Genomic DNA, 12,502 nt, shown 5'->3' on the forward strand with positions numbered 1-12,502 from the left:
GCAAAAAATAGTGCAAAAAATTATCAATTTGTATTCATATATTTTAATGCATAAAAAATCGTGCACAGCCTGCTTAAAATGCAACCCTGGGTTTGTTCATAAGTTTTCACTTCAAAGCTAAAATTTCTAAAATCACTTTGCTACAGTTTTCAAAACGCTATCCTGTTGCAATCTTTTTTGATTTATTTCAGTGTTCTATTGTTTTTATTTTTATTATAATTTACTTAAATTCAAATAATTAATAAAGTTAAATAATTTTATAGCTTAATAGTATAATATTTAAAAAAATACATGTTATAAAGATCAAATTCTGATGCAAACAGACACAATGATAGACATAACAAATGGTTCTTTTAATCTGCCAATACCGGATATAAGAGAAGATGTGTTGTTTCAGCATTCACATAAACAGGTATGCAATCAAATATCATAATTGTTTTATTTATTTGTAAAAATTAACAAGTAAAATTTTGAAATCCTTAGGCTCGACGTGATGATACCAATCGGTTACGCCCACCAAAACTAAATAAACGATATTATCACGACAACAACTTTAATCGAAGTCATTCCAGTAGTCCTGCAGCTGCATTTGCAATTTCATTTCGTGGAAGTGCAGATAATATATCAGAGGCTGAGACAGTTCCACTCAATTCCTCAATGGATGCCTCAAAAAATCAAACATATTTTGAACAATCTTTTACATGTATATCAAAGATTGGCGAAGGCTCATTTGGGGAAGTGTTTAAGGTAAAATCCAAAGAAGATGGGTGCATGTATGCTGTGAAAATGTCGAAACAAATGTTTCGTAGTGAGACATATAGGCAAGAACGGTTAGAAGAGGTTCGGCGGTATGAACAGTTTTCAGGGCATGCAAACTGTTTACGTTTTTATCGAGCATGGGAACAATGTGATCGTCTTTATATGCAAATGGAACTTTGTCAAGAAAGTTTAGAGCACTATTTAGAAAGAAAGAAAGAAATACCAGAAGAAAAGATTTGGTCAATATTATTGGACTTGCTTCTTGCACTAAAAAGCTTGCATGATCGAAATCTAATTCATTTAGATATAAAACTGGATAATGTGCTTATTGGTGATGATGATAGCTGCAAGCTTGCTGACTTTGGTTTAGTTATAGATGTTGATAAAGTATGTTTAATTTAAAAATGAAATATTTTTAATACTAACGCATATTTATTGAAGGCAAATCGTCATGAAGCAACTGAAGGAGACTCTAGGTACATGGCACCAGAAATAATGCAGGGTGTCTTTTCGAAAGCAGCAGATATATTTAGTTTAGGGGTTACAATGTTGGAGTTATCTTGCAATTTAGAATTACCTTCAAATGGGCAACTTTGGCAGCAACTACGAAAAGGCTTATTACCTGAAAGTTTTATAAAAGGTAAGAAATTAATTTCAAACAGAGTATATTGCTAAAGGGAATATTTTTTTTTCAGATATATCTTTAGATTTGCAACAAATTATAAAACAAATGATGACACCAGATCACGAAACAAGGCCAACAGTAGATGCGTTGCTTACACATGAAAAACTAAGACGTCTTAAAGTTCAAAGAGATCGTTGGGAGTTTCTTAGGCAATCTGTATGTTAAAAATTCTTATATTTTTTATTATTTAGATTTGATTTTTCTATATTCTTTTACAGAAGCAAAGCATTCGGAAGTACAGCCATACTATATTATCTAAACTGTGCAATTTAAAAACTTTATTTGTTCGATTTTTCATGTGTATTTTTAGTGGAATTAATAATTCAATGAATGATCAGAATGCAAGACATACAGAAAAGGAAGTTGAGGAACATCATAATATACCAATAATATGTACTCATGTAACTTCATCAACGCCAACGGTTAGCAAAATACCAACACCTGGGTTTTTATGTGATGATAACTCCATGGATTTTTGTCAAAGTTATACACCATCACATTTTGCAAATGGTAAAGTTATAAACTCAACACCAGTGAATCTAAATTGTAGTGCTCTTCGACCGCGTAAGGAATTAGAGAAAACTGTATTTAGGTGAGTTTTTATTTAAATAAATAAATCATGTATATATTTTTTTAATAACCAACTGTACAAGTTCTTAGTTGAAAAGACTCAGATAACAAAATTACTTAGATTTCGTATATGCTTACAAAGTTTAATTTGACAGTTTAAATATTTTCTTAAAAAAATGATTTCTTAAATATAATTGCTTATAAATTCTTATAGGTATTTAAAGGTGTGATTAATATAAAAACAAGATATTTGTAATGATTTTAAAAAAGGTAAATTATTTTTCACAATTTTAAGAAATCATTTTTTTATAAAAGAGATCCTAAATTGTCTTCATAAATGTGTTTTTGGTATTTCTTACTCATCTGTTTTTAATTTTTAATAAAAGTAGATTATAACCTGTTATTATAATTCGCTCATCGTCTATTTTACTACTAACTTTCTAACTTTATTAAATATATTTTTTATTACATTGAAAAGTGTTAATTTTTTAATTATATTAATAAGTATAATAAAATATAATATATAACAATATAATATATATAATAAAATCAATTCTTAATTAAATAGATGGTTTTGATTTTAATAGTGTTTTTCGTATTTCTTACTAATCTATTTTAGTTCTTAATAATTATGAATTATTCCTTATTCTAATTTTTACTCTACTTATTCTACCTGCGCACTAATTATTTTATTTACTTTGGCTTTTAACTTGGTTAAATTTCACTTTTTTATTTATATCGAAAACACTTGATGTTTTTGTAAATATATTGACGTATGTACAATAGAATCAATTCTTAAATAAATATGTAGTTTTGTTTGTTCTTCATTTAGAATTGTTTTTCATATTTTTTAGTTCTTAATAATAATGAACTATTCTTTATTATTATAATTCTTACTCTACTTATTTTTTTGCGCACTAATTATTTTTACTACTTTACTTTTTAATTTTGTCAAATATATTTTTTATTATATTGAAAATGTTTTTGCCAATATTTCGATGTATATATAATATAATTAGGTGCTTATTACATACATGGTTTGGTTTTGATAAAATTGTTTTTCATACTTCTTACTAATCTAATTTAGTTCTTCATAATAATAAATTATGTGCCTTTGTTATAATTCTTCATCTACATTCTCTTTCTGTACATAATCTTTTACATTTATACTTGCTAACTTTGTTAAATTTGCTCTTTGTTATATTGAAAATCCTCCATTTTTTTCAAATATGTTTTTTGTAACCATAAATGTTGCTAATATTTTCTACATTTCTGAGAAATAAGTTTTTTATAAAATATAACCTTAACTTTCCTCTTTTTGTTTTTCTTATTAATTTCTTTGAATTTTCAAAAAAGTAAATTATTGCCTATTATTATTATTATTCCCTAAATCCTCTACTCAATGTACGTTGAAAATTTTCATCACTATACATACTAACTTAGTTAAATATATTTTTTATAATATTGAAATCATTTTTTTTTTGTAGTAAAATTTGTTATAGTTTATTTATATACATATAGTAATTAATTGCTTGACTGTTAGTACGAAGCTGAATTTAATCTGTACTCAGTTTAAAAATGCAAATTTTGTGTATTTAAATTACTTAACATCTTGTTTAATTTGTTTAAAACTGCAACTCACACAAATTCTTATCTATAGAAATGAATATAGATACAATATATATCAAAAAAATTATTTTTTAATTACAGAACGTTGCAATTTAAAGAACCATTACCAGAAGATCAATCAAATAAGTTATCAAGTTTAGACGATATCGAGACACGTTGTTTATCCCTTGTACGACAGCGTTTAGAATTATCGTCTTTACGGGGAAAACTTTTCTCAGAAGATGAATCAGATTAAATAGTTTGAAATGGGCATTGCATTAATTAATTAATTTTATTTTTTCAAATAAGTGTAAATGATTTATTTTTATTTCTTCTTAAACTGCATTGAGTTCAACTTCTAAGTTTCTAAAACGTAATTTTCCTTCTTTATATTAGAAATTCAATAAATTAAATTATGATACACTAGTGGTTTATCATAAATATATTTACGATATCCATTTAATGTAGAGACTATGAAAACATTAATTGCATTTTTTAAAAATAATTGTATATTAAATTTTTATTATTTTTATAAGAATATATTATCAAAAATTTGTGATATGTTAATATAATGCAAAATGCATAAGTTATTTGTTAATATTTTGTGTTTTGTACAACATAAATGAACTGTTAAACAAATTAGTTAACATTAACCGTCAAAAGTTACTAAAAAATTAAAAATATTAATAAAAAGGAAAAGAAACAGTAAATTAACGCTATTTTTTCTTTATATAATACACAAATTTGTGTATACGTAAAAATATTTTAAATATTGAAGCCATTATTTCTGAAATATATATGGATTGTCTTCCACACCAAACTTATTTGTATGTAATTTCATCTTTCCAAACACTTTTCCTAAATATTGTTATTAATATGAGATAGACTTTATAATGTTTTATATTCTTATATTTTCTTTATGATTATTACATATTATTATAATTAGATTTTAGGTCATTATAAATTTTTTGTTATTCCTTTTTTCATTTATGAAGATAAATTTAAGTTTTTACATACAATATAACAAAAAATAATTATTTGGTTATTAAAACTCTTCATTACGTATAAAATCAAAATTGTGGTCATTTTAAAACAAAAGTTTCAAATACCAAATAAACTTACAGAACTAAAGAAAAATCTACTAAATTGATACTTTTAAAACTTAATAATTATAATTGCAAAACTAGAATTAATTTGTATTGACATACAAAAACATATTTTTTCAAAAACTATTTTTCACATTATAATATTAAAAGTGAAGTTTCTACTTTGTATTACATTTTAAATTAATATTTTTAACGCTTCAATTTTAAATAATTTATAACAAGTATTGTTTTATTTATTTAACGTAATAGATTTATATCATCCTTCACATATCTTATCTTCGGTTGAATTGAAGATTTCAAAAATTATATTGGATAATATTGAATATTATATCCAAAAATACTTTTTCTAATATGAATTTACTTGAGATTGTACATTGCTTAAATTTTTATTTTTTATATATTGTTTTCAAAAAAAATACAACAAAAATAGGTGTTTTGTGATTGCTTGTTTATGTGCACTTTTGTTTTTTGCTCATTTAATTTTCCATCAGCAGTTCTTTAATTTGCTTAGATCAAATTTAAACCTTGGTTACTAATTTTTATATAAATTTGGGAGTTGCTTAGAGAACCTTGCTGACCCTGAGCTCTACGGAACTGATTATACTTTAATCAAAACATTTCAATATCTGCAGATGTAGGTAACATCAATCCATGAAGGGTTGTTAAAGTGGGAGTTAAAGGTAAACAATTTGTGTAAGTTACATTAACACTTAAATTTAAAAATGCCCACAAGTTAACCTCAACAGTGTAATTCCACAGTGTAAGATAGTAAAAAAATTGGAATACATCTTGACTATAGTGGGATTACCTAAGAAATTCATAAACGATTCATTCATTCACGATAAGTAACTGCAAGTCTTTTCAAAAGACAAGAAAATACACCGATTATTTTGCTCAATCTTACAGTTAAGTTTAAAGTACAATATTTTTTTCTAAAAAGTTATGCAGAAACTGGTGTAGACATATGCCACACAACTTTACGGCACTGTAAGTACCACCAATGTGAATATCCTGGAAAGGTAACAATCTAACACACTCAGAAGTAAAACTATATGAACTATATCACACTATGATATTAAAACTATATAATATTAAAGCATTCATTACATTATCAGGGTCATTTCATCCATTCATCAATTTCCATCAGGAGGAAACTTCACTTTGTGGTGTTTTCCAACTACTTCAATGAGCTCAAAATCCGAATGTATGCATAAATGCAAATTAATTTATATAGACAGTGTGAACTCGTTAACTATATGCTGCAACGACACTAACTAAATTATGAACTAATTTATATTGAAATACTTTATTTAATGAGATTATTTGAAATATCTGATCTGATTATCTCTTTATTAAATCTTGAGGATTTTGATGTGCTTACAAAGCTATATGATGTGTGCAAGTGTAACTTTTTGTATATTTTATGTCTTTATTTGTGATAAGTTTTAACGAAGAGTGTGTTGCATAGCAGTGTGATTATCGTATTATCTATAAAGTTAGTATATATCAGCTATTTAGTAAAAAATTTTAGTAAAAATATAAGGAATTTGAGAGTTAACCTTTTAGTTTTATAACTTAATTGTCTTCTAATTGCACAAAGAGATAAATCTATAAAGGTACACTATGTTTAAGACCGTCACAACAACCTATGCATTGGTTTTGTATGATAAATTTTGAATGATGCTGTAATTAATTTTGGTAGTTTTGCATTTTTTAATATATATAGTCATATATAGAATTTTTTAATATATATATAGTTAAAGTCTATTAAAAAATAATTTGTTTAAAGTGATTTATTCATCATATTTATTTAAAGTATATTGTATGAAAGTCATTTATATTAAATTAAAAACATTAACGGTAACTACTATTGTGCGTTATTGAATTAACTTAATATTTACTTAATTTAATTATATTAAATTATATTGTATTAAGTTAATTTACTTTTGTTTGTCCTTGATAAAGTTATTTGCCTTAGAAAATTATTTAAAGATTAACAAAGTCGTTTCAAATTAGTTATATGAAACGTGTAGTTATATAATTTAACTACACATATTTATATTCTGCGCAAAAAATTGTAATAACTGGAAACATTACAATAATATGTAGTTTTTAAGGAATGACTATCCGCCGAACACCTTAAACCCAATCTGATAATTATCGTTGACATATGCTACTCGCTTTTTAGAGAAATCCGGTACTCTGAAATGCTAGCACAGGAACGGAAGGAATAGTTAACCTTAAAGTTATTAAAGAAAGGACTGTATAAACTATTGAGGAACTGCTCTGTTGCCATGTGTTAGCAATGTCAATGTCCATTCTTTGTTATCCTTGTTAAAACAAGGAAACAAAGACGGATAGGACCAAAGTATCGTAAATAATATAATAAAATAACGCACGTAGTTATTAATAAAACCAGCAAGTGACTAGGTTTTTTATTAGACCGTAAATTACTTATATGGAATGTGCTCATATATTGATAAATTATTCAACTAACTGAGATACTGATTAGATATTAAAATCGTTTAAAACAATTTATAGAAATCCTAAGCTCATATTAGAGTATAAATGAAATAATAATGCTGACAATTAGATTATATTGTGAGTATACACAAATATTGCTCTCATTTGGGTTTTTGAGAAGAAACTGAAAGTTAACAGTATCAAATTATATATAGAAAATTATCTATAGAAAATTATCTATATAAAATTATATATATTATCTATATAGTTTATCTATCTATATAGAACGGTTAAGTTAAAAACATAGTTACTGATATATAGTTAATGTCTACGTATACGATTTTTCTTTTTGACTGATTCAGAGCATATGAATGACAATCAGTCAAAAGTGAGACGAAATATACTTAGTCTTATAAAATAGATAAATTGGAATGTAAAATGTGATTTTTTTTGGAAAATTTTAATATAAACAAAAATATTTTTTTAAAGACTAAATTTATTTTTTAAAATAAATGATAGAGTGTACACCAATTATATTTTTCTCATTTAAATGCAAAAACCGAAGGATTTTGCAATTTTGTAGTCATATCAAAATGTTATTGTCACAACAAAATGAGTCATTCAAAATAATTTCACTTTCACTAAAGGTGTTTCACCTTAAAGCTTCAATAACGACAAAAAATTTTAACTTTGTAAATAAGTCACGTACCAGCACCATTTCTATAATCAATTATGATCTACAAAAACTCATTCCTGGTTTACTTTTGTCTAATGTGCCCGCACATATACTATAACAGAGATATTACAATATAAAATGAAGAATGAACAATGTGATATCCAGACACCCACATGATTATTACATAGTCAAGGTAATGAAAGCGAATTAGCCCTAAAATTAGTATGCCATATACGAACACTTTGGGAGTGCGTAATTGCTAAATAGGTGTTCATGTAAAATTTTACGAATTGGGGTTCTACAAGAAAATTTTGATATATAATAGTATTTTTTATACACTATATTTTTAAGATATTTATCAGTTCAATAAAAGATAAAAAATATCTTTATATCTAAATAAACCATTATTTGTATATTATATTGATTTATAAAGTATTATGTTCTAAGCACAGCGGTTTTGAAAAGTTTCTTTTTGAGACAAGTTTATAAAAACATAATTTCCAAAATTAGAGTTAAAAAGAAATGTACATAGAGGGATTCGTCGATTTTATCGTCAATATAATCGAATCGACTATTTGAAAAACAAATGAAAAATTTCGAAGTATGTTTAGTTATTTAATATAGTTCATCACAGATGAAACTATAACAATGTCAACGAAGATTCTAATTTATCCTTTCAGTTACGATTACTAGAAGTTGGTCTCTACCTCTATGTGTATTTGTATTTTTCAATACACAGAGTTGTGACAGATACATCTGTATTATCACTGCCGATAAATGCAGTGCTTGGTGGTGCGGGTTTTGGGAATCATAAATTCAAAAAAATGTAAGTATCGCTATATATATATATATTCAACTATTTCTTGCTTGCAAAAATGCATTGACTTACAATGAAAAAATGTGTGATTGTTAGTAATTTTGTTTCTATTAAATAATACATGTCAAAAATGTTTTATTCCAGATATTAATTTACATAATATTGCACCATATATATAAACATGTACTTTCTATTATTATGTTGCTAGATACTTAGACTTATTATTAGAGTATCTTTAAGTTTAATTTTGTACCAAACCAAAAATGTTATTTATTGTAGTAAATGGTATTTATTATGATATGAATTGTAATAAACGCGATACATATGTTGCTACTTTCGAATCATTATAGTAAAAGTGTTATAATTAACCTATGGGTAGTTAAATTTCAGGTATAATTTTTTTAATAGAATTATTAATTACACAAATTAGTTTATGTATAGAATGAAATTAAGTTTACATATAGAATAAAATGGTTTCTGTTAGAAGAAAAAAAACAAAATTAGGCGATTTATTTTTCTTGCGTTTATTTTGAGAAAGCGTAATAATCAATCGAAATATGGATTAATTTATTATAATATGAGTCAATGACAGCTTGCACTTAATGTAAGCTAATATAATGTAATGTAGTTAACGCAGTGTTTATAATATGTTTCCACTACTTACTTTGTAAGTTATTTAAGTAACTTTAAGATTATATCCTTTCCATTCACATAAGTAACTTATTGCTTGTGATAGGGCTTTTATATGTCAGAAAATTCATTGAATATTTCAAGATAGCTTCTGTTTGTTTAGAAAAATTACGTTGATATAATATAATTGACATATTCAATTATTTATATATATATTTCATACATCTATTACATATTCAATTAATAAAAATAAAAACAAAAATTATATTAAACACTTACTTTCTTAGCTCAGCTGTAACATTTTACATATAAAACTTAATGTGGATTAAGTTATTTATTTAAATTATACCTCTAATTTTGTTTTAAGGATTGGATTCGACATTATTAGTTTAATCTTTTTTGCTTTATTTTTAAGTAAGTTAAAAAGCACGGAAAAGCTCTTTGCATGGTTAATGAAATTTACTTAGTAAGTTAAACTTACTAAGTAAGCAGTATAAACATACTCTTACACTGCTACATAAAAAAACGATTTCAATTATAAATAATGTTAATATTGCATGGTTTATTCCAAATGGTACTGAAGCCCTAAATAAGTTTAACGGATTTCGTGTTTCGAAAAATTCATATACTATCAGTCACAAACGAACAAGCAAGCCAGAGTTGTGCAATCAGTTAATACCAACAGAATAAAAGCCAAATTTTAAACGCGTAATCACACGTTGATTGAGCGAACATTTTACTTGCGGATGTTATGGGTATTTTACTTGACAAATTTTTGTACGTCATCCACATTTCGGACAAATAACTACCTGCGATCGGTCTGCACTTTTTCACAGCATTTAATTTTAAATTGTATCTGTTAGTTATACTGAGTCAGACAATATTGTACAATATAAAGTTGTGCAATCAGAGTTTTAATAGTTTTTATATTTCGTCATAAATTGTAGACTTACTCTTAGTCCATAGCGTAGACATCGCGTCAACCAAATTAATTATCATTAAAAATTTTTTGAAACGGATTTAATGAAACTAAATTGAATATAAATATTATTGAGTTTAGTTTTCCAATTTGTTTAACAAAATATCTGCCTATAAGGAATAAGTATACAACATTCCATGTAATAAGAAGTAATTCCTCCTTTTTTTACCCTTATCTAAGCTGTATACTAAGAGACAATTTTACAGTGCAAACTTAAGTGTCAATTTGAAGTGATAGTGATATCACTTGAATGTCAATATAATATTTATTTGAATTTTAAGTTACACTTTAATAGCCAATATCCAAGATATAATAATATAAATTTCTATAACTTCAAATTGATTTGTTAAATTTCAGATAATCTACATTCCATATTCCGATCTTCCAAAGAATTCTTTTCTTGAATGTTCCTAACATTTTCTCGTCATTGTTGGTAATTGACAAATTTCTGCAAAATACAGGCATGATAAGAACCTTGTAGAGCGTGATTTTTGTTTGTCGGGAGAGGGCTTTATTTTTCTATTTCCTACGTACTATACCTAAGTACTATAATAATATAAATAATAAAAAAAAAACAAATAAAAAAGTCTTTCAAAACTTCGAACTTATAATTGTCAACAGTAATGTGGATCCCAAGATGCTCAACAGATTTGTTTGTACTTTGGTTTTGTCCTCATTTGCTTCGCTTGATTTTCTAAGTTGGAACATGCCGCACAGACGGCGTGGGTGTTCAGGCCAATGCTCTTAATATCCTCGGCACACGCAAATAGCATTAGACTTTTGTAGAAAATTGTGCCAGTGCGGTTTAAATTTGTTATTTGAATGATCGTTTCCAACAGTAGGTTAAAGTAGTCACACAACAAGGAGTCACATTGTTTAAAAGGTGACTCGTTTGGTATCAAACGGCTCGGACAGGTTTTTCCTGATTCTAACGGAGCTTGTGATAACGTCATTCTACATAGTCGTATAAGTGTTGCTGGGATGCCAAATTCAGACATAAAGATAATAGAAACAGGATAGTTAAAACTCTCTATCGATTTTGTTACAGTCTATCAATGTTAAATTTTGTTTTGTTGCTTAAATGGACCACCTGATATAATTAGATCATTTTTATTTATTTTTTTATTTGAAGATTGTTTAAAACTCTCAAATTTGACTAGGACTGAAATGTCGTTATAAATAGGTATGCATTTATATCATCTGCAAAATAAGAATATTCGAAGATTTAAACTATTTAAAGGTATATTTAAATGTTTTAAAAAAAAAAATTAAAAATATTTAACTCAAATTAAAGAGTATACTTTTTTTATATGTTAAAGAAATAATAACATATAGAACGACCTAAACCCGGTGTAAATCAAAAAAAAACTTATTGTAATTTGATCGTAATAACATAATAATAATATGGTCATGATATCCCGAAAACGACCATTTGGCAAAGGATTATAGTCAAGACACTACATGTTAAACTTAAACATTTTTGCAAGGAACGACTAACTAGTAGACGTGCTTTTACTTGTTACCAGTTACTTGTGTAATTAATGTAAATATTGCTTACACTGATGAGCACCAGATGGCGTATATAGTTTTTTGTTAATATAATCAATGCTTAAAATGTTCAATTTTGAACTTCGTTATCTCGAAAAGTAAGTTATATCGGCCAAAACTGTACAATCTTTAAAAATTTTAATAAATAATAATTACCAGATTATTGTTAATATATATGATATATATGTATACTATTTCAGTAAGTCTGAAGAAATCAATCATACAATATGAAATAAATATTTTGGCAATAAAAATTATTAAAGATTAAAAAAATATGTTAAATAAAAAAAATTATGTTTAAATTTTCTCTACACTGTATTTTTTATTTGATTTTTACTCTATCTAAATGTAGCAACGAATCCCATTTCCACAACTACTGAAATTACCGATATCTTTTTAATTTCTATTAAATTTCTTGTGCCCTAGATTTTGATTTTGCTTTATTAAAATGATCTCATCAATTTTAATTTCTTTATATTACGCAACCTAAAGATTTTATTTACAAATTTGGTCGTTTAATCGTTTGAAACGATCCCATATAAATCGATTAGAAAGCTGCGAACCTATGGCTACTATTTTTTTTTTTTGGTTGAATTAAAATATTTATTTGCGAAAATTTCTTCGTTAGCTAAAAGTGAAAGATTTAATATATTTTTATAAA

General features: G+C 25.8%; 1 protein-coding gene across 2 annotated transcripts; it reads left to right on the forward strand.

Annotated features, from left to right (window-relative positions):
* The first annotated feature begins 224 nt into the window (after positions 1-224).
* On the forward strand, positions 225-4,074 carry LOC119670798 (membrane-associated tyrosine- and threonine-specific cdc2-inhibitory kinase). 2 transcript variants are annotated; one of them, XM_038081208.1, is made up of 7 exons: positions 225-412; positions 484-1,146; positions 1,201-1,399; positions 1,455-1,600; positions 1,663-1,679; positions 1,755-2,036; positions 3,725-4,074. In XM_038081208.1, the coding sequence occupies exons 1-7, from the start codon at positions 314-316 to the stop codon at positions 3,876-3,878; spliced, it is 1,560 nt and encodes a 519-aa protein (XP_037937136.1). In that variant the 5' UTR covers positions 225-313; the 3' UTR covers positions 3,879-4,074. The 2 variants fall into 2 exon arrangements, with proteins under 2 accessions (XP_037937136.1, XP_037937135.1); XM_038081207.1 differs by having other exon boundaries at positions 1,663-2,036; positions 3,725-4,073.
* The last annotated feature ends 8,428 nt before the right edge of the window (positions 4,075-12,502 follow it).

This window comes from Teleopsis dalmanni, chromosome 1, assembly GCF_002237135.1.
Source record: "Teleopsis dalmanni isolate 2A chromosome 1, ASM223713v2, whole genome shotgun sequence".
Taxonomy (NCBI): Eukaryota; Metazoa; Arthropoda; class Insecta; order Diptera; family Diopsidae; genus Teleopsis; species Teleopsis dalmanni.